This window comes from Rana temporaria, chromosome 4, assembly GCF_905171775.1.
Source record: "Rana temporaria chromosome 4, aRanTem1.1, whole genome shotgun sequence".
Lineage (NCBI taxonomy): Eukaryota > Metazoa > Chordata > Amphibia > Anura > Ranidae > Rana > Rana temporaria.
Window position 1 is genome coordinate 158,420,718 of NC_053492.1, and position 22,906 is coordinate 158,443,623.

Here is a 22,906-nt window from a genome sequence, read left to right on the forward strand (position 1 = left end):
TGTTTTTCTTATCAATTTTATTGAGATAAAATATGAGTGAACAATCATGTAAATGATAGTATATACATCACAATGGGTATATATATATATATATATATATATATATATATATATATATATATATATATATATATATATATATATATATATATATACACATTAAACTGATAATATAATTCATTAGCCCAAACATGTTTATCATTATATTGTATTGGTCTCCAGACTGCTGCCCTCAGGTCGAATGTTTTTTTTTTTTTGCTTGCCTTTATCCAGCTCTTGGGGCATTGTTCCTCCCACTGGTATGAGGCACTATTTCTCCCACTAATACCAACTATGGGGCACTATTTCTCCTCCTACTGACCACAGACGTTATGTAATTTATTTACTCCCACTGACACCCAAGCCTGAGACATTGTCTACCCACTGATGCTGGGGCACTCTCTACTCCCACTGACCACACTCCTGCCCCCCTAAGTCTGAAAGACTGTAAAATGGTCCTTTGTTTAGAGAGTTTGGAGACCCCGGTTATATAGAACATTGGATGGCCTTTTGGAAATAAGGTTGTGGCTGAGTAAAGGACTATTTGTATTGGAATTAAGGCCACATGTAAACGTTTGTTGTATTTTCCATAATTTATTTGTACTTATTGTATGCCAAACCAGAAGTGATGCCTGGAACGCATCTGCGAGCCACCCTTCTTTTCAGCCTTACGGCATGTGTTCCATTATTCTTTGCACGCTTATCCTCCATGACTTTCAGCCATTTGGGATCGAATCATTGTGCAGTAATATAAGGATATCCAATTAACAAAAATACGATTAAGGAGAGTAAAATCCTTATTGGAGAAAAAGAATAGATCTGCCCCAAGTTCATAAGTGGCTACCAGTGCCAAGCAGGTATATTTACAAAAGTGGCTACTTTTACATACAAATGTCAATGGATATTTGACACACACTTATTTTCTCACAATTGCTTATGACTTTTTGTTTATTTTTATATATTCAAGAATGCATTTGAATTTATGTATGTTACTATTAGTAATGAGAATTTGGAGGTTGTTAGATTTAAAAGAAGGGGGGCTGCCCCTCAAAACACATAAGCCATATTGCACACAAATGAGGTCTTCCTGTGTTATCAGACATGCATTGTTCTGGAGACAGTTCATGTATACGGGACGTTTTTACAACCTCTCCTGAACAATTTAACTTGACAGATAGTAACCGATGTTTAAAACGTCCGTTTTACCACGTTTAAATGCCGCGTTTAGCAGCATTTTGCCGCGTTTGCGTTTTGGAAGCATTTTTTTTTTTTTTTTTTTCCAAGGAGCCAATAATGAAAAAGTGCGGCTGTCCATATTTTCTTTTTCCATTTGTTGCCTTCTGCATTGCCAGCACCCTTGATCTCCTGAGACCATACTGATCATCCTAACACAATCCACCTAGAGCGGTAACTTTCTTTCTTTCAATGTCACCACTGACATCGTCGCTCCATAGACCCGCATGGAGCGTTCGCATGTGTGAAAAGGGGCTTTATATTCCAAAATTTGCACGATTCCCCCATCAACACAGACAGTGTTGACAGGGAATCCCTTCCGGCCAAGACATTGATTATTGCTAGAGGCTTTTTCTAGCTTGGTTGTACCCAAGTTGATTAATCATTCAACTGGGTACATTTAGCCTGTCCATACATGGTTCAAACCTAGGCCGGTTCTTGCTGAAACGGCTGAGATTCAAACCGTCTATGGCGGGCCTTAGCCTTTAACCACTTGATCTCTGGAAGATTTACCCCTCCTTCATGACCAGGCAATTTTTTTGCGAGTTCTTCATACATTTAGGCCAATATGTATTCTGCTATATTGATTGGTTTGCGCAAAAGGTATAGCGTCTACAAACTATGGGATTGTTTTTTTTTTTTATTAATTTTTTTTTTACTAGTAATGGCGGTGATCAGCGACTTATAGCAGGACTGCGATATTGCGGCGGACATTTGTACACTAACCGACACTTTTGACACTTTTTGGGGACCAGTGACACTAATACAGTGGTCAGTGATAAAAATATGCACTGTCACTGTATTAATGACACTGATTGGGAATAGGGTTAACATCAAGGGCGATCAAAGGGTTAACTGTGTGCCTAGCCAGTGTTTTACTACACTGTGGGAGGTGCTTTTACTGGGGAAAGAGATTCAATTTATTCCCTGCGAGAGCAAGCCGCCCCCTATTTGGCAGAGTCAGATCACGTATATATATATATATATATATATGTGTGTGTGTGTGTGTGATCCGTCGCAGAGGTGCCACCCTGTGGACCTTAAGTGGTTAAAAAGGACTAACTTAGAGCAAAAGCTTTCAACCATTAGATACATATACCTGCTTTCACTTACAACATGGCTCTGCTCTGTCCCAGCTAAGTCTCCTCTTATTAATCAGTGGGCCATTCCTGTGAGTTTAAATTCATTTTGAAAAAGGAGATCACACCACTGTGAGATTTCCCAGCTTCCTAAAACAAACCACAGACAAATAGAGGAAGCTCATCGGCTAATGCAAGAGACATTTTCCTAAAATACCTATTACACAATTATACAATTAAACAGAGAGATGGGGAGTCTGTGGCTATTTTATGGATCCTTTGCACTGCTGAAAATGTACGCAGACACACAAAAATCATCTGATCCATAGCTATACAGATTTTTTTTCTTTTCATTTTCAGTACTCTAAACACATTCAGGTACAGTTAGGCCGGCTTATCAGTAGATAAGCCGACCTAACTCAGAATCTACGCCGACCTATGTTTAAGCGTATGCTCAAACAGAGATACGCTTAAACATATCTAAGATACGACGGCTTGCGCCATCCTATCTTAGATTGAAATATTTTGGATTGCCGCTAGGTGGCGCTTCCATTGCGTTTTCGGCGTAGAATATGTAAATTAGTTGATACGCCGATTCACAAACGTACGCCCGGCCGCCGCAGTCGATTTACGCCGTTTCCGTAATGCATTAGCAGGCCTAAAGTTATTCTACCTATTAGGTGGAATAACAATGTTAAAGTATGGCCACCGTTCCCGCCACGAGATTCAAATTTTTTACATCGTTTGCGTAAGTCGTCCGCGAATCGGGATTTACGTCGCTTACGTCCACGTCGAAATCAATAGGCCCGGGCGGCGTACGTAGCCGCAAAGCACACTGGGAAATGTAGGCGCCCGGCGCATTCGCAATAAAAAAAAAAACGTAATCAAATCTCTGGCCATGCACATGGTCAACGCTGCTAGACTTTGCATCCCCAGACACTGGCGCTCCACCACCGCTCCCACCGTGAGAGAGTGGCTTGCACAAGTTTCCTCAATAAAAGAAATGGAAGAGCTGATTTACGTTTCACAGGACAGAATCCACAAATTCTCCTTTACTTGGGCCTGTTGGAACCACTTTGTGACCACAGACCGCTATCGTCAGTGGGCCCCTTGAATTGCCTGGGGTGGCGACTGCTCCTCCATACATTATGGGGGAGCCCTGGGGGGGCGTCGGGAGCGGATCCACTCTTGTCCCCCCTCTCTTCCCCTTCTCACTCTTGTACGTTCTGCCCCCCCTCCCTCTATTCCCCCCTTCCCCCTGGCCCCCCTTTCCCCCCTCAACCCCCCTGTCCTCCCCCCCTTCCCTTTATCTCATGTCTCTCTCCCCCTGTTGTACTCTTCCTCCTTTCCTTTCTCTATCTTTCCTCCTCCCTCTCTCTCTCTCTCCCTCTCCCTCTCTCCTTCTCCTCTCTCTCTCTTTTCCTCTTCCTCTTTATCTGAGTGACCACGGATTTGCTATGACACATTACTCCGCGCTAGAATGACCCTGAACGGTACTTTGCTTCATTCTCCCCCTACATGCCAGAGTTGGGGGAGAGATTGGGGGGAGGGAAAAAGTGGAATTAAGATCCTCCGCCCTTTGTCGCTTCATTGCATTACATGTACCCTAGTTCGGGTATGGACAGTTCGACGGTTGTTATGTAATACTGTGTCATGTAACGTACATGTTTTGTTACTTTGTCACTCCCAGTTATGTGATAAATACTATGTCACTTTTCTTCTTTTTGTATATTGCAATTTGACTCAATAAAACTTTTATGGAAAAAAAAAAAAAAAACGTAAAAAACGTGAGGTCAAGCCTCATTACCATCAAACACGCCCCCCTCCAACACATTTGAATTTGGCGCCCTTACGCCCGCCCGCTTTAGGCTACGCCGCCATATATTAGCAGGCAAGTATATTGAGAATCATTACTAGCCTAGCTAATTTACGGCGGCGTAGCCTAAACACGCTAAGCTACGCCACCGTAACTTTAATCCAATGTACCTGAATCTACCTATTACTAAGCATTTACAGACTGAGCAGCAAATCTGCGATACAAATATAAATGCACCCTGTTCCAGGGAATGAACAATGTAGTTCCATAAACATTCCACGCTAATGTGTATGGTCACCAGTAAACTTTAGGTTTTTAAAAACTAGATTGCCTAAGGTCACATAGTGGAATGTCCATCTACTGGTGTAAGCACAAAGGTCCCAAGAAAGGTTTCTCTAAAATGCAGTGCATCCGGAAAGTATTTACAGCACTTCACTTTTTTCCACATTTTTACAGCCTTATTCCAAAATGGATTAAATTCATTATTTTCCTCAAAATTCTACAAAAGTACCCCATAATGACAACATGAAAGAAGTTTGTTTGAGATCTTTGCAACTTTATTAAAAATAAAAAATAAATAAAAAATCACCACTTGTACACAAGTATTCACAGCCTTTGCCATGACACTCAAAATTTTACTCAGGTGCATCCTGTTTCCACTGATCATCCTTGAGAGGTTCCTACAACTTGATTAGAGTCCACCTGTGATAAATTCAGTTAATAGGACATGATTTTGAAAGGCACATACCTATCTATATAAGGTCCAGCAGTTAACAGTGCATGTCAGAGCACAGACTAAGCCATGAAGTCCAAGGAATTGTCTGTAGACCTCCGAGACAGGATTGTATGGAGGCACAGATCTGGGGAAGGGTACAGAAAAATGTCTGCAGCTTTGAAGGTTCCAATGAGCATAGTGGCCTCCATCATCCTAAACTGGAAGAAGTTTGGAACCACCAGAACTCTTCCTAGAGAGGGCCGTTTGGCCAAACCGAGTGAGGGCCTTAGTTAGAGAGGTGACCAAGAACCTGATGGTCACTCTGACATGGCTCCAGCATTTCTCTGTGGAGAGAGGAGAACCTTCCAGAAGAACAACCATCTCCACAGCACTCCATCAATCAGGCCTGTGTGGTAGAGTGGCCAAACAAAAGCCACTCCTCAGTAAAAGGCACATGACAGCCCACCTGGAGTTTGCCAAAAGCCACCTAAAGGGCTCTTAGACCATGAGAAACAAAATTCTCTGTTCTGATGAAATAAAGATTGAACACTTTGGCCTGAATGGCAAGCATCATGTCTGGAGGAAACCAGGCACCGCTCATCGTCTGGACAATGAAGCATGGGGGTGGCAGCATCATCCTGTGGGGATATTTTTCAGAACTAGGAACTGGGGGACTAGTCATCATTGAGGGAAAGATGAATGCAGCAATATACAGAGACATCCTTAATGAAAACCTGCTCCAGAGCTCTCTGGACCTCAGACTGGGGTGAAGGTTCATCTTCCAACAGGACAATGACCCTAAGCACACAGGAAATATAACAAAGAAGTAGCTACAGGGCAACTCTGTGAATATCCTACAGTGGCCCAGCCACAGCTCAGACTTGAATTGAACATCTCAAGAGAGATCTGAAAATGGCTTTGCACCGATGCTCCCCATTCAGCCTGAAGAACCTTGAGAGGTCCTGCAAAGAAGAATGGAATAACAAGCTAAAAACATGTAAGAAATTCTTCCTAATTTTAAGGCATATCAATAGTATACATTTTTTATTAAACAATAAATATCCCCACACTATCCCTATCAATATATATATATATATATATATATATATATATATATATATATATATATATATATATATATATATATATATATATATATATATATATATATATATATACAAACTACAGGTGGGTTACCTCTCTCTTTAAATTTTATGTAATGGAGAAAATGTCAGGTTGGGCTCCCAATCTTCCACCGATATCAATAAAAATGACAAAGGGACATGTGCTTCAAATGCAAACGATTTTACTTTGATCTTCAAATCATGTATACATAGGTAAACAAAAAAGCAGCTACTGTACAGGTTCAAGCATCCCTGCTCAATATATATATATATATATATATGTGTGTGTGTGTGTGTATATTGTAAGAGTAGCTACCACAAATGTGCATTCACTAATTATATAAATAAATAATAATAAACATAAAAACAGTAAAACACTCCTTGAAGCGCCAAAACCAAATCAAAATAATACTCTCTCTCAAACACCAAATAATGCTGAACATTCTAATAAGTTCTACCATATGCATTTACATAAATATCTTGTGAAAAGTCTAACAAGAGTTCAAAAGTATTATTGTGAATCACACAAGAACGTTGTAAAACAACAGCGTCATCCCACAAAAACTCTGAATTCTCAGCCTTGTGACATCCAACAACATCCATGTTAAACAGGAGGTAAGATACAACTTAGGAAATAGGTTCCCCAGGTCTCACTCTCATGCTGCGTACACACAACCGTTTTAAATGGTCTAGAAAAAACAACGTTTTTTTCAACCCGATTATTGTTAAGCCAGCCTTGCCTACACATGATCGTGAAAAAAAATGCTCTAGCAAAGCGCGGTGACGTACAACACGTACGACGGCACTCTAAAGGGGAAGTTCCATTCGGATGGCACCACCCTTGGGGCTGCTTTTGCTGATTTTGTGTTAGTTAACCACTTAACGCCTGCCCACTTTATATATATACGTCCTGTTTTTAAAGATGGATATCTCGGTAATGGCAGCAGCTGCTGCCACAACCGAGGTATCCATCTTTTCAGTGGGCGGGCCTGTAAACGATAACGGCGGTCTCCGCGGCGTATTCGCCGCGAGATCGCCGTTATCGGTGGCGGGAGAGGGGCCCCCCCTCCCGCCACTCTTCCGCGCCCTCCGCCGCTTACCGGAGCCGTCAGTAGCGGCGGAGGAGATCGGATGCTGCTGCCTGGTATGTGAGGACTTGAGTGAGGGCAAGATGGCCCCCCCCGTCCTCATAGCTTTGCTGGGCGGAAGTGACGTCAAAACGTCAGTCCCGCCCAGCGTCTTAAAGAGACAATTTTTTTGTTGTCATTTTTTTAAATGACAAATTTTCCTTTTTTTTTTTTCTTGCATTTAAGTCTAAATATGAGATCTGAGGTCTTTTTGACCCCAGATCTCATATTTAAGAGGACCTGTCATGCTTTTTTCTATTACAAGGGATGTTTACATTCCTTGTAATAGGAATAAAAGTGATAATTTTTTTTTATTTCAGTGTAAAAAATAATAAAATCAATAAAAATAAATAAGAAAACAAAAAAAACATTTTTTAAAGCGCCCCGTCCCGACGAGCTTGCGCGCAGAAGCGAACGCATACGCGAGTAGCGCCCGCATATGAAAACGGTATTCAAACCACACAAGTGAGGTATTGCCGCGATCGTCAGAGCGAGAGCAATAATTCTAGCCCTAGAGCTACTCTGTAGCTCAAAAAATGCAACTTATAGATTTTTTTAAACGTTGCCTATCGAGATTTTTAAGGGTAAATGTTTGACGCCATGCCACGAGCGGGCGCAATTTTAAAGCGTGACATGTTGGGAATCATTTTACTCGGCGTAACATTATCTTTCACAATATATAAAAAAATTGGGCCAAATTTATTGTTGTCTTATTTTTTAATTCAAAAAAGTGAATTTTTTCCAAAAAAAGTGCGCTTGTAAGACCGCTGCGCAAATACGGTGTTACAAAATGTATTGCGATGATCGTCATTTTATTCTCTAGGGTGTTTCGCGCTTTTCAGTCTGTTACAGCGTGATGAATGTGCTATCTCCATTACAAACGGTAGTTTTAACAGAACAAGCGCTCCCGTCTCAAAACTTGCTTCTGAGCATGCACGTTTTTTTCACGTCGTTAAAGCCCACACACAACCATTTTTTACGACGTTAAAAACGTTGCGAAAATTAAGAGCATGTTCTAAATTTTTAATGCCCATTTTTAACGTCGCGAAAAATGCTCTGGAACCCACACACGATCGTTTTTAATGACATTAAAAAAAATGGCATATTTAACATTGCGAAAAACGGTCGTGTGTACTCGCCATCAGTTTACATCCAACTTTTAATGCGCTCAGGAACTCATACAGTTAAGCCCCATACACACTATCAGTTTTCCTGCTGGTTTTCTCTTCAGGTTTACCAAAACCATGTAGTACAAGGACCTGCCTGATTGCATTCAAATTGAAACGCTTAAGGTTTGACCTCATATTAGATGGTTTTGGTAAACCTGAAGAGAAAACCATCAGGAAAACTGATAGTGTGTATGGGGCTTTACATGAGAACATACTGTGGAAAGACTCCATAGTGCTCACTGGTTAATAATGAAAATGCAGCTTAAACTATTGCACTCACATCTGTATATATACATTAAATCATTAATAGACCGAGCCTGACAGAAATTGGTCAGTAGTTCAGTGAAACTGTCCCTGTTCTCATGGGTGCAAAACTGTCCTGCTACTGGCCGATTTCTATCAAACTCTTATTAACTAGTTCAAGAAATTGGATTCTGCACACACCCCAAAAAAAAAATGGATCCTAGTACATAGAACATGTGTAGCACACCCAATCCTTCTGCCTTTCTGCTGGGACCTCCTCTCCCACTCCCCAGCAATTCTTGGCTCTGATTATTAAAAGCTGGAGTTACTTTGTACACAGAGAAGCTTTGACAGCAACTACTGTCATTAAGGCTGCATTCACACCTAGGCGTTGGCGTTACCAGGCGTTTTTACGCGCGTTTTTTTTCGCGCGTTTTGGTGCGCGTTTGCGCGCGTTTGTGCGCGTTTGCGCGCGTTTGAGCAGAGCGACGTCCAGCGTTTTTTTTTTTTTTTGACCAATAGTAAAATAGATCACCTCTGTCATCATTTGTTGCTATGTGAAAGGTTTTTTTTTCCTCTTCCTGGGTGATAATTCCTCTTCCGGGTCATCCTTGTGCTTCTGACTCAATTGTGAAAATGAGTGATGACGAGATGGCTTTGTTCATGGCAGCAGCCACTGCTAGCCAATATCTTGTAAACGAGAGGCAGAGAAAAAGGAAGAGGCAACGCAGATTTTGGATACACCCCGTCATTGCTGATCGGGAAGAAAGAGGGCAATTTTGGGTGATGTACCAAGACCTCCGTGACCATGAAGACAAATTTCTGGACTACACCAGAATGTCCATAAAAAGGTTAGTAAAAAATGATCTGGAATCATTTATTTTTTACATTGTACCATTTGGGTTGCCACCTTTTCTTCAAGTCAAACATGTACACTTCTGCGGTGCACAACTATTTTTTTTAATACTATGAACTATACATATATTTTGTTAGTATTTTACATTTCTAATCATATGAATATAATAAAAATAGTCCCCTTTCCATTGCAGTGCACAGAGTTCCCCCTTTACATTAGAGTCCACAGAGTTCCCCCTTTACATTAGAGTCCACAAAGTTCCCCCTTTACATTACAGTGCACAGAGTCCCCCTTTACATTACAGTGCACAGAGTCCCCCTTTACATTACAGTGCACAGAATCCCCCTTTACATTACAGTGCACAGAGTCCCCCTTTACATTACAGTGCACAGAATCCCCCTTTACATTACAGTGCACAGAGTCCCCCTTTACATCACAGTCACCCTTTTGCATCTCAACTCCCAGATTTCCCTTTCACTGTATGGGTTAACCAACATAATCTGATTGAAGCGAGACCTCAAGATACTCAGACATAAGGGATGCTCTGTGAACCATGATCTAAGTGGGAAACCGAGATCTCTGATGTACGGAGAGGACTCCAATGTGAGAACTCTGATTTTTCCTAGTGTACTCACCAAGAGGCAGGATAGAGAAAGGGGGTGGGTGCTTCTGTTAGACAGCGATGGAGGGTGAGCTCACTCACCCCTTGGCAGATAGCACATCTCATCCTGGTATATCTGTGGCTGCTGGGTTGTAAGTTTTCATCCCCTGCAGCCATTAACCCTGCCGGAAATCCATATTCTGGTCAGAAAAATCTGTCAGAGTGTCAGGCAGTCTGAAACCCGGACACATGATTCCAAACCCGAACTGTTCTGGTGAATCCCGGAAAGGTGGCAACCCTAGTACCAATCCATTGCCAATTTTAAATTTCATTTTCCTTTACAGCTTTGATGAGTTGCTGGAATTGTTGATCAACAGATTGCAGAGGATGGACACCTACTTCCGCAACTGTATCCCCCCTGTGGAGCGACTTATCATAACACTGAGGTAATTTTTATTTAGCGCTTTGAATGTAATACACTCTATTATATATATATATATATATATATATATATATATGTGTAATAAAAACCAAACAAAAATTCTGTAGGAACAAAATTATTTTAATATTTTAATCAACCAAAACATTGGGTCTTTTTTTTTTTATTATGAAAATATACACAAAGTGCACAAATACACAAAATATACAAAAATGTTTTATACATAATCCTTATTTACAATTGCTGTAAATTTGGGGAGGAGTCCTCTTCCCCGTGCGGTGACATGGCGACCGACAGTGCGTGGGCAAAAGGGGGCCAAGTGGAGGTGGTGCTGTCTTCCCCTGACCAATTGGAAGGTGGTGTTGCTTGTGGTGGTGGTGGTGTTCGTGTTGGGGCATTCCTGAAAGTCGATTGTCTCGGTCGATGTGGGTAATGTGATGTAGGTGTAGTCGTTAACGCAGGGTAAGTAGAAGGTGGTGGGTGGTAAGAAGAAAGTGTTGTAGGAGGCAGAGTACTGTATGTGACAGGTGGTGTTGAGAGATGAGGAAAAGGAGAATGAGGGTGGTAAGAAGAAGGTTGTGTATAAGGAAAAGGATTCAGAGAAGTGTGAGTGGAAGGTGTTGGCACAGGAGGTAAATGAGATAGAGTGGTGGTGAAAGGATGGTGCGCAGAAGTCGGTGGTGGTGTTGGTCGAGGAGGTTGGTCGGAAAGCTGTGGTCCTGTCCAAAGGGTAACGGGTGGTGGGGAGAAATGGGTCGTGGGTGGTGTTGGGACATGCTCGGTCCGTTTATTGGCATATGGGCCATAGGGTGGTGGTGGTTCGGATAAATCGTCAGCTTCTGTCGGGGGTATAAATGTCGAGATGTATCTAGCCGTACAGGACAGCACCACCGCTTGCAGATTTGGGGGAACTTTGTCGATTAGTTCCCCCAGACATTTTGCTACATTTTGGCCATACGATCTGTTGCTCATCCGGTCAGACATGTTGGTCATAATGTCCAACATACGATCCAGGGCTGGATCCGGAGCAGGAGCCCTCCTACGCAGAGCACGCGGAGGTCCAATATGCGCAATGTTAACTGGGGGCTGCTCTGCAAGTGGTCTTGTTGCATTAGAAGTTGATGCCTCGGAGTGCTGCGGTTCCGGCTCCAGAGTAGCCATCGCTTGATCCCCCGATGCCACGCTCTCTCTGTCCCCTCTCTCTGCCACGCTCTCTCTGTCCCCTCTCTCTGCCACGCTCTCTCTGTCTACTACAGCTGTGGCAGCCTCGTCCCAGCAGCTTTCAGTACTGAAAAAAGAAATCATGTATTCAAAAATAATTTTAAAACATTTGGTTTACCGAGCAAAGTACAGATAATGGTTTACCTCCCCAAATCCAGCACCGGTCTCAGAAACTCCAATTCCTTTGCATGAACGTATTCTCTCACCGAACATGCTCCACTCCCACTTCGCCGCTGCTCCCGCTGTGCCTTCAGCTGGCGAGCGTAGGCGTCCCTTATACTCTTCCATCTGAGTTTTAGAATTTTCACTGTAAAAAATAAAATAAAATAATATATATTATTTTCTTTGTAGGTATCTATCAACTGGACAATCGATTGCAAGTCTGCATTACTCGTTTCGTATTGGAAGATCTACTGCCAGTTATATAATTCGGGACACCTGCAGTGCCATTTGGGAAGTCCTGAAACCCATTGTGTTTAAAAAACCGGCAGCAGAGGACTGGGAAAAAATTTCCCAAGTATTCTGGGAACGCTGTAACTTTCCGAATTGTCTAGGAGCGATCGATGGGAAACACATCAGAATTGTTAAGCCCATGGCTAGTGGGAGCCAGTATTTCAATTATAAGAAATACTTTTCATTCGTCTTAATGGCTGTGGCTGATGCCAATTATTGCTTTACCTATATTGACATTGGTTCCTATGGAAGTAGTGCAGACTCTGCGATTTTTGGGAACTCCTCTTTTGGGCAATTACTTCGAACAGATGGTCTGGACCTTCCACAAAATAGTCCACTCCCGGGCACAAACGGCCCTCCCCTACCAAGTGTCTTTGTGGGTGATGAGGCTTTTGCTCTGAACACACACCTACTTCGGCCTTATTCAGGACATAATCTGAACGAAGACAAACGCATATTCAACTACCGGCTTAGCAGAGCACGCCGCGTAGTTGAGTGTGCTTTTGGAATTTTGGCGAACAAGTGGAGGGTTCTCCACACACCGATTGTGCTCAACATGCAAAATGCCATTAGTGCTGTAGAAGCGGCGTGTGCCTTGCACAATTTTGTCAGGCAGCGCGATGGTCTAGATTACGAGGAGCCAGTCCATGAGACTCTGGAAAGAGCTCATTGGACTGGTGTACGTGGGAACACACAGGGGACACATGTCCGTGAACAGTATGCGGCATACTTTGTCTCTCCTGAAGGGCAGGTCCCTTGGCAGCTCAATTCCATTTAATTTATTGAACTTTTCAGCTTTTGACACGCTTATTTTGTGAAATATAATCTTTACTATGCTGTTTTGTGGAAAAAAAATAAAAAATGATTCATGTTTTAAGAAGTCTCATTCTAATTTTATTTTGATACAGTTTTATCATTGGGTTCAATAGCCCTATGATATTGTGTGCCATTTTATATTAGTGACATTCTATCTATTGTAAACTTAGTTTATGTATTTATTCTGTGGTCTAATAAAGGGCCTGTAAGTGACCGCCTAGACGTGGGTTGGGGGTCCGATCAGGACCCCCAGGGTACATCCGGGGGTTAAGTGGCTCTATATGTGTCCCCCTGCGTGTCACTTTCTCCTCCTGTGTAAACACAGGAAGAGGGAAGTGATGACACTGACACCAGTACACGTAGGCACAATCCCCTTTTGGATCTCCAATCCACTCCCCCATCCCCTTGTCACAGTATCAATGAATGCAGTGAACATATATTTACTGATCACTGCAGGCAGAGTGTAGGTCCTGTGTAGCCCCCGTCCCCACCTGCCGCTGTAGTCGCTAGGTCGATTGAATTTTTTAATTTTTTTAGATTAAAGATGTGTAAAATAATATTTTTTTTGAAAAATGTCACTAAATTTTTGGATTATTAAAAATCACAGAGGGGATCAAATATCACCATTAATAAGCTCTATTTGTGGGAAGAAGAGAACGCAATTTATGTTTATAAGCCATGTCGCATGACCGCACAATAGTCATATTTGTAAAGACACATTTTTAAACTTAACAGCATATTGGTACGGTAATAAATGCCTACTGTAACGACAAACAATCATTCCATTATTTCATTAGTGGCATTTTGTATTTCTGTTATGTTTTTTGATAGAGTTTACCTTTGCTATCATGGGACTTATTTATCCGTGCCCAGTTCTCATAGATTTGGCTCCCAATAGAACACCAAGCGTCCCAACGGGTGGTCCTCATTTTGTAGCCCGGTGCCCTGCTGTCATAAAGACAGGGGTGCTCCTTCACCATCCTGATGAAATTTTCAGGCTCCAGCATCGAAAGGGTTCTATCAAATTCGGCCTCCATTGATAAAAATGTGACTTTTCTTTATTGTAAGTAAAGTAAAATGGTGATTTCACAAGTTCCTGTTAAAAAATATGTCATTTCCTGTTTTGTTTTGGAGCTGTATGGGCGTCAAAACGCGCGTAAAAACGCGCATAAAAACGCTTGCTGTCGCGCGATACGCTCAATTCGCGCGTTTCCCATTACTTTCTATGGTAAAAAAAAACGCGCGGAAACGCCTATGTCGCGCGCTTCACGCGACAAAAAAAGGTCCGGGACTAGTTTGAGCTTCGCGCGACAGGCGTTCAGGCGTTCAGGCGTTCAGGTGTGAACAGGCACCATAGGAAACAATGTTAAATCTGCCCTCCCGCGTTCGTGAGCAGTGCGTTTCAGGCGTAAAAACGCCTAGGTGTGAATGGGGCCTAAAAGCTACCTGACTCTGTGTTTATCAACAATACTGTTGAGACAGGAAATAGAAAGATACAAAGTAACATTGTTATTTTGTATTTATTCAATATTCAAATTATGTCAGTTAAAGCAACGAGACGATTTTTTCTCTTTGTTTTCGTTTCTATTTTATTAAGCATTAACATTTTACCTTTTTTTGTTTTGTTCATTAATGTTTTTGAACAAAAAATGTAACATATATTTTACACATTTCACATTTAAAAAGAAGAGCACACTTAAAAACACAAACACTTTATTTAATTTGTATTTAACATTGCAATACTTTGTACCAGAATCACAATTCTAATGTTATTTTAAACAGGATAAAATATACACTTTTTATCTGCAGTAACACTATTTATTTTTTTAACTAACACTGTTCAAAAAAGAAAAAGTGTGTTTTGTTTATGTTTTATTGTCTAACGATTGCAGGTAAAATAAAATCACTTTTGCAAGACAATATCACAAAAAGAAAGCCTTGTTGTTCTTTATATATGCATTGCCTTGTTATATTAAAGCGGGGGTTCACCTGAATTTTTTTTTTTAAAAGTCAGCAGCTACAAATACTGTACAGCAGCTGCTGACTTTTAAAAAATGAACACTTACCTGTCCAAGTCGCCCGCCGAAGCCGAGCCGTAGCTCGGCTCTCGGCTTCCCCCGCCGCCATCCTCTGTAAGGGAATCAGGAAGTGATGCACTGCGGCTTCACTGCCCAATGGTTCCCGTTGTGTTCTGGGAGCCGAGTGTTTCCCAGAACACAACGGGGGGGGGTGACGCGAAGGGGCTGGACTCCCGCGGAAGTCTGTACCCGGAAGTGGTGTAAATATCTGTTTTATACAGTTATTTGCACCCCCCTCCCCCTGAAAGGTGTCAAATGTGACACCGGAGGGGGGGAGGGTTCCGAAAAGCGGAGGTTCACTTTTGGGTGAACCTCCGCTTTAAGTAATAACAAAGTTAATGCCAAATAAACCAGAATTGTAAAAATTGCTCTGGTCCATTGGGGGCTGAACATGTGCGAGAGGGGAAGTGGTTAAGAATAAACAGACCGTAGATAATGCATCAGTGTAAAAATGTCCAGCAGCAGGACAATTTTAAATAATAAAGCTGGGTCCAGTTTACTAAAGAGAAAGCACAGCTTAGAATTAAGATACTGCGGAGAATACAGCAGTGTAAACCTGGCCAGCAAAAATACATTTTTAACCAGAGAGAATTGGCTGAAATGTACTTGGATAAAGTAAAGGAGGGTTATAACCAATGTCAGATTTTTTTCACCATTTGTGTCCCATTGCAGAGCTTTCCCTTCACTTTCTGTCCCATAGCCAGATAGGAAGTGAGAGGGAATCCCTGCAAATTAAGGGGATCACTTGGGCCCCCCCCCCCCAGGTCACCATAACTATTGTCCCAATTGGAAGATTTCCACTCTTTTACTTTACTGGGGACAACCCAAAATTTAGGATTTTCTTTCACTTTCAATGATATTGGTAAACATGATAAATAGAGAGGCGCTAATCCCCGTAACCTCTTTTTTCTTAGTAAATAAATAATAGGCCAATATGTGGTCTGATAAATTTCTTTGGTAAAAATAACCCAAGTCAGCGTATATTTAGTCTGCGTGAAAGTTATAGGGCCAGATCCACGAAGCGTGGCGCTTCTTTCCGTCCCGCGTAGCGTATCTCTGATACGCTACGCCGCCGTAACTTACAGCGTATTTTCTGTATCCTGAAAGATTTTGCGCCGTAATTTATGGCGGCGTAGTGTAACTTTGGCGGCATAAGGGCGCGCAATTCAAATGTATGAGATGGGGGCGTGTTTTATGTTAATACGTCTTGACCTGACGTAAATGACGTATTTTTTTAACGGCGCATGCGCCGTCCGTGGGGGTATCCCAGTGCGCATGCTCGAAATAAACCCGCAAAAAGCCAATGCTTACGATGTGAACGTCATTCTACGCAAAGCCCTATTCGCGAACGACTTACGCAAACGATGTAAAATGTTCAAATTTCGGAGCGGGAACGACGGCCATACTTTACATAGGATACGCCTCATATAGCAGGGGTAACTATAAGCCTAAAAAAGGCTTACAGAAACAACGTAAAAAAATGCGCCGGCCGGACGTACGTTCGTGGATCGCCGTATCTAGCTAATTTGCATTCTCGACGCGTAAATCGAGGGAAACGCCACCTAGCGGCCAGCGTAAAAATGCACCTTAGATCCGACGGCGTACTAAGACAAACGCCAATCGGATCTAGCACAGCTTCAGGTGTATCTTGTTTTGTGGATACAAAACAAAGATACGCCGGAGCAAACTAGAAGTTACGCAGCGTATCAATAGATACGCCAGCGTAACTTCTTTGTGGATCTGCCCCATAGAGTCCACAAACTATGGTACATTTTTGAAAATGTATCAATCCTGATGGACTGATGGCCTATGTCATATCTTGAGACCCTAAAAAGTCAGGACAGTACAAATATCCCCCAAATGACCCCTTTTTGGAAAGTAGACAGTCTGTGGTATTTAGTCAGAGGCATAGAAGTTTTTTAAGTTGTATTTTCTTGTCACAGATTTTTGGAAAATTCCCAATATTATTCCCAATATTTTTTTAAATACTGTCACCAGTGCAGTATAGAGTCATCATATGACTGGTGTGGCTTTGATCAGGAATACTGACTGGTGAAAGTATGTAAAAGTGAAAGTCTTATTACTGTGAATGGGTTGGCAAGTGTTTAACGGAGGCACAGACTGTAATAAAAAAACGATAATCCTTCTTCTCTAATCTAATCAGCTTCTAACTTCATCCTGTTCAATTAAGCTTTGACAATAAAAACTAGAAGCGAATTGGTGCGCACATCTGCACAAGATTCTGTATGCACCGGTTTTAGTAAAACTGCTCTGCCCTTATATCAAGGGGGCTGTCACATAATAACCCCCCCCCCCGGGTGAGTGAATTCACACATTCGTTTGGCAGGTCCGTGAACTGCAAACAGGCAGGGTTCTCCTCAATCCCATGATAGACTTGTACCTTATCTACTGGTGATAATGATCACCATGATAAACAAAGGGCAAATCTACCCAGCGGGACACAGACATCAATAAACTTGGCAAAGGTTCAGATCCTTCTCTACTCTATCCCCCAAAAAAAAGAAAGAAAAAAAAGTGTTGGCTATACAAACATTATGGGCCAGATCCACAACCAGCGGGCTTAACTTAAATGTTCCGATTTAAGTTACACCGCCGCAAAATTTCTACCTAAGTGCCCGATCCACAAAGCACTTACCTAGAAATTTGCAGCTGTGTAACTTAAATCTGTCCGGCGCAAGGCGGGCCCAATCTAATGGGGCGAGTCCCATTTAAATTAGGCGCGCTCCCGCGCCGGACGTACTGCGCATGCTCCCGACGCTATTTTCCCAACGTGCTTTGCGTTACGTTACGTTTCGCCGAGTTTTGTGAATCGCGACGGGTAAAAAAGAGATGCGGCGGGAAATTTAAAAAAAAATAAAAAAATTTGACAGCGACGCGGGAAAGAAGGGTATACCTTTACATGGTGTACTAAGTTTACACTTTGTAAAAGCAGCCCTAATTTTGCGACGGCAAACTAACACTTATGGAGAATTAACGAAGGGAAAAACCTTTGTGGATCTCCGTAAGTGCTAATTTGCATACCCGACACGGAATTTCGACGAGAAATGCCCCCAGCGGCGGCCGCGGTACTGCATCCTAAGATCCGACAGTGTAAAACTATTACACCTGCCGGGTCTTAGGAATATCTATGCGTAACTGATTCTATCAGCAGATACGCCTGCGTATCCCTTTTGTGGATCTGGCCCTTAATGTCAGAAAATTGTGTAGAAATACTCTATGGTGCTAATAGACAAGAAAAAAGCAAGGGTTACATAAAAGGGTTTCTATTCCAAATGGGTATTTCTACATTATCATAAGAGAGCATTGAGTTTGGATGTGCTGGCTAGGAAACATGAAGGGGAGAAAAATTAGTCAGTCAATGAGTTTTTCTGTCAACCAAGAGATGTGTGATGATGTCATAGCTTTGTGGCATCTCTGCAGCGCTATTTGTAATGCATTTAAAATACAGTGGTCTACTGTGTACTGCATGAACTTCTTCAAGAAGTGAAACCTGTCATAGGAAATGAGGAACGTTCTTGCCTTACTACGGTAATTGCAGAAAACAGAAATTATTTTTTTAATTACAGTATTTTTATTCCATCTCAAACAATATAGTTTGATCTAATCTTCATTGCAATAGCATCAATCACTCAAGTAATTAATGTTACAATATCTGGGGACCTTCCCTATTTGAGAAGTGGTATGCTTACATAATGGACTGCAGTCATCAGTGCAAACATAAGGCCTCCCACTGAAATCATGGCAATGTACTGCCACATGTGAAACTTTATTATCTATATATATAAAACTCAATGGGCCAAATTCTCAAAAAAGCTGCCTAACTTAACTTTCAGCAGTTAAGTTACACTGACTTAAAATCTCTACCTAAGTGCCCGATCTTCAAAGCACTTACCTAGAAATTTCAGGCCGTGTAACTTAAGTGCCGCCGTCGTAAGGCGGTCCTCCTCTCCTGGGGGCGTTTAAAATTTAAATGAGGCGCGCTCCCGCGCCGGCCGTACTGCGCATGTGTGTGACGTCATTTTCCCGACGTGCAGCGCGCGAACGTAATTAACGCCGGGCGGCTTTGAGAATTTCGACGGGACACTAAAGTTGCGACGGGTGAAAAAAAAAAGACGCGCCGGGCAAACAAATAATTATAAAAAAAAATTACAGCGTCGCTCAGCATGCATTCCTGAGAGGGAGAACTCCATGCCAATTTTCAAAGAAAAAACCGGCATGGGTTCCCCCCCCCAGGAGCATACCAGGCCCTTAGGTCTGGTATGGGTTGTAAGGAGACCCCCCCACGCCGAAAAATCGACGTAGGGGGTCCCCCTACAATCCATACCAGACCCGTATCCAAAGCACGCTACCCGGCCGGTCAGGAAGGGAGTGGGGACGATTTCTAACAGGCAGCCGGCGCGGTCTTCTGTGACGTCACCTTCTTCTTCTCCCCTCTTCCGATGTTGACTCGTCGCCTCTTGTCACTGTAATGATGGAAGCGCGCCTTGCATCCCATTTATATAGGCATCACCGTCCCATCATGCTCCGGTAGGTACCCACGTGGTGGGTGCACGTGGGTAGGCACCCACCACGTGGGTACCTGCCGGAGCATGATGGGACGGTGATGCCTATATAAATGGGATGCAAGGCGCGCTTCCATCATTACAGCGACAAGAGGCGACGAGGCAACATCGGAAGAAGGGAAGAGAAGAACCTGACGTCACAGAAGACCGCGCTGGCTGCCTGTTACTAATTGAGCTAACACACAAAGATAGCAGGCAGCCAGCGCTGAAGAAGAAGGCACCGGACAGCTGCAGAAGAACCGGGGTTCGCCGAGTCAACAGCGGAGAGCGGCGAGGAGAGATGAAGACCCCCGGAGAGCGGAGAAGCCCCCCCCCGGAGAGCGGAAGAAGAAACCCCCCCGGAGAGTGGAAGAAGACCCCCGGAGAGTGGAAGAAGACCCCCGGAGAGTGGAAGAAGCCCCCCCTGGTAATAGAGCTAATAAAGAAGACAGGGGGGGCCTCCGGAGCAGAATAATAAATTATTTTAAAAACCCTTGTGTTGTGTGTTTACTAACTTTTACTTTTTGCCTCCAGGTGAATGGATAGGGGTACGATGTACCCCATATCCAATCACTTAGGGTGGGGGCCGGTATCTGGGGGCCCCCTTATTTGAGGGGACTCCCAGATTCCGATAAGCCCCCGCCCGCAGACCCCGACAACCAACGGCAAGGGTTGTCGGGAAGAGGTCCTGTCCTCATCAACATGGGGACAGGGTGCTCTGGGGTGGGGGGGCCCGTAGTGCGCCCCCCTGCCCCAGAGCACCCAACCCCCCCATGTTGAGGGCATGCGGCCTGGCACGGCTCAGGAGGGGGGGGGCGCTCGCTCGTCCCCACTCCCTTCCTGACCGGCCGGGTAGCGTGCTTTGGATACGGGTCTGGTATGGATTGTAGGGGGACCCCTACGTCGATTTTTCGGCGTAGGGGGGGTCTCCTTACAACCCATACCAGACCTAAGGGCCTGGTATGCTCCTGGGGGGGGGAACCCATGCCGGTTTTGAATTTAAAAATTGCCGTGGAGTTCTCCCTCAGGAATGCATACCAAATGCCGTCGCTTGAATGGGCCTTTACAAGGTGTGACTAACTTTCCACATTGTAAAACCAGCCCTAGTTTTGCGCAAGCAAATTCGGAACTTAGGCAGAAATCACAATGATGAAATGCTTTGAGAATCTGCTTAAGTCCTCATTTGCATAAGCAAAGCTGCATTTCAATGAGAAATGCCCCCAGTGGCGGATGCGGTACTGCATCCTAAGATCTGACCGTGTAAGTGTCTTACACATGTCAGATTTTCTGCCTAACTTTGGAAAAAGCCTTTTGAGAATCGTTTCCAAAGTTAGGCACAGACTGAACAGCAGTTAAGTCTGCGTATCTCTTTTGAGAATTTGGCCCAATGTGTGTATGTATGTTCCAGCATCACGTCCAAATGGCTAAAGATATTAACATGAAACTTGGCACACATGTTACTTATATGTCAGCAACAAACATAGGATAGGTGGTTTAACCCTTACCCACGCCAATTTGCCATGGTCGGGGTTTTCCTTTAAAGTCCCATTCAACTCTATGGGAAATACATGTTACTTCATAACTTCCAAACGGCTGTAGATATTTCGATAACACTTGGTCACATGTTACTTATATGTCCACTTAAACTATAGGATAGTTAATTTATCCCTTAACTACCCCCATTTGTGAGGGTCGGGGTTTTTGTTTAAAGTCCCATGCAAATCAATGGGAAATGTATGTTCCCACATAACTTCTGTACGCCTGGAGATATTTCAATAATACCTGGTACACATATTACTTATATGCCAAATAAAAATATATGACAGTTAAATTAACCCTTACCTACACCCTTATATAAAAGATGGGTATATTTATATTACTATGATTTTCCTCCCCAAAAGGTTAAGATAGGAAGACCGGGCAACGCCGGGTATTCAGCTAGTAGGTTATAAAACTAGCCTGGTTGAATAAATACACAAGTCCATCTAGTTATAGATGTTGTTTAAATTTAGACTAATTGTAGGAAACAGAGCAAGTGGTCCATCAAGTCTGCCTCACTTTTTTGGGGGGGGGGGTTATAAAGTTTTTGCATGTTTTTACTTTTTTTTGTCTGAGTACAAATCTGTTTGTCCCAAGCATGTTTGAATCCACTTACTGTTGTCTGGCTCACTACCTCTGCGGAGGTCTATTCCAGGCATTAACTACTCTTTAAGCAAAATAATACCTTCTATAATTAATTTTGAAATTTCCACCTGATAGTTTAAAGTCATATTCCCACGTTCTTGATCTTGCCCCCCTGAGCCTTATTTACCCCTTGATGTATTTAAAGGGTAAGTTCACCTTACAGAAATATCTGTAAGGTGAACTTACACAGGAGCCCTGCCTCAACACCCCCCCCCCCCCAGTCCCGCTGACCTGGATCTGAGCCCCTGTATAGCTGCCTCCCGGGTCCGGGGGGCTTAGAAATTCCCGGAGCTTAATCTCCTCTAGCTCATCAGGAGGTATGTTTAGGAGCATTCTAACTAGTCAGCACCGTCACATGGGTGGCGTGGACCAATCAGAAGCCGTGTACCCCATCCTCTCAGCAAGGAGGAAGAAGAGGAGAGATCTGTGAGGCTTTCTAAGCTCCGGAGCTGTGGCGATAACCACCATTCAAGTCAGCAGGACGGGGGGGGGGGTCCTGTGTAAGGTGAACTTACACTTTAAGGCTGCTTTCACACTGGGGCGGGCGCTGACAGTAAAATGCCGCTAAAACGCTTAACTGTCGTCAAAGATGCTGCTTGCAGGACTTTTTTTAACATCCTGCCAGCGCACCGCCCCAGTGTGAAAGCACTTAGGCTTTCACACTGGGACTGCAGGGGAGGCGTTTTTCAGGTACTATTTTTAGCCCAAAAGCGCCTGAAAAACGCCTCAGTGTGAAAGGGTTCTAAATATTTCAGTCATATCTCCCCTTTCCATTATTTCCTCCAGATTGTACATACTAAGTTCCTGAAGTCTCTCCTGGTATGTTTTATCCTTGTTCTCGACTTGTTCTTGTAGTATCATTAGCTGGTCTCCTGCCACCACCTAATACAGCCCATGTTTAACTTTAAACCACAAGAGAAAGGGGACATCACAGCTTTGTTTTCCTCTAGCTATCATGTTCTTAAAGTGTAATTAAAGGCAAAAGGGAGGGTTATAGCCCTCGTCAATTTTTTTTTCAATCTGTATCCCATCGGGGAGATTTCCCTTTCACTTTCTGTCCCATAGCCAAAACAGGAAGTAAGAGGAAATCCCTCCAAAGTGAGGGAATCCCATTGTGTCACCAGAAATTGTGTCTCCATTGAAAGATTTCC

The 22,906-nt window shown here is 43.1% G+C and overlaps 1 protein-coding gene across 1 annotated transcript; it reads right to left on the reverse strand.

Moving 5' to 3' along the window:
- Window positions 1-10,609: 10,609 nt before the first annotated feature.
- Window positions 10,610-12,063, reverse strand: LOC120936708 (extensin-like). The gene is made up of 2 exons (XM_040349271.1): window positions 11,807-12,063; window positions 10,610-11,729 (listed from the first exon to the last, which is right to left on the reverse strand). Exon 2 carries the CDS (start codon window positions 11,600-11,602, stop codon window positions 10,676-10,678), a length of 927 nt encoding a protein of 308 aa, XP_040205205.1. The 5' UTR covers window positions 11,603-11,729; window positions 11,807-12,063; the 3' UTR covers window positions 10,610-10,675.
- Between the last annotated feature and the right edge of the window lie 10,843 nt (window positions 12,064-22,906).

Bases quoted from the DNA above. Each gene is read 5' to 3' on its own strand.
- LOC120936708 (XM_040349271.1), bottom strand. From the start codon at position 11,602: ATGGCTACTCTGGAGCCGGAACCGCAGCACTCCGAGGCATCAACTTCT.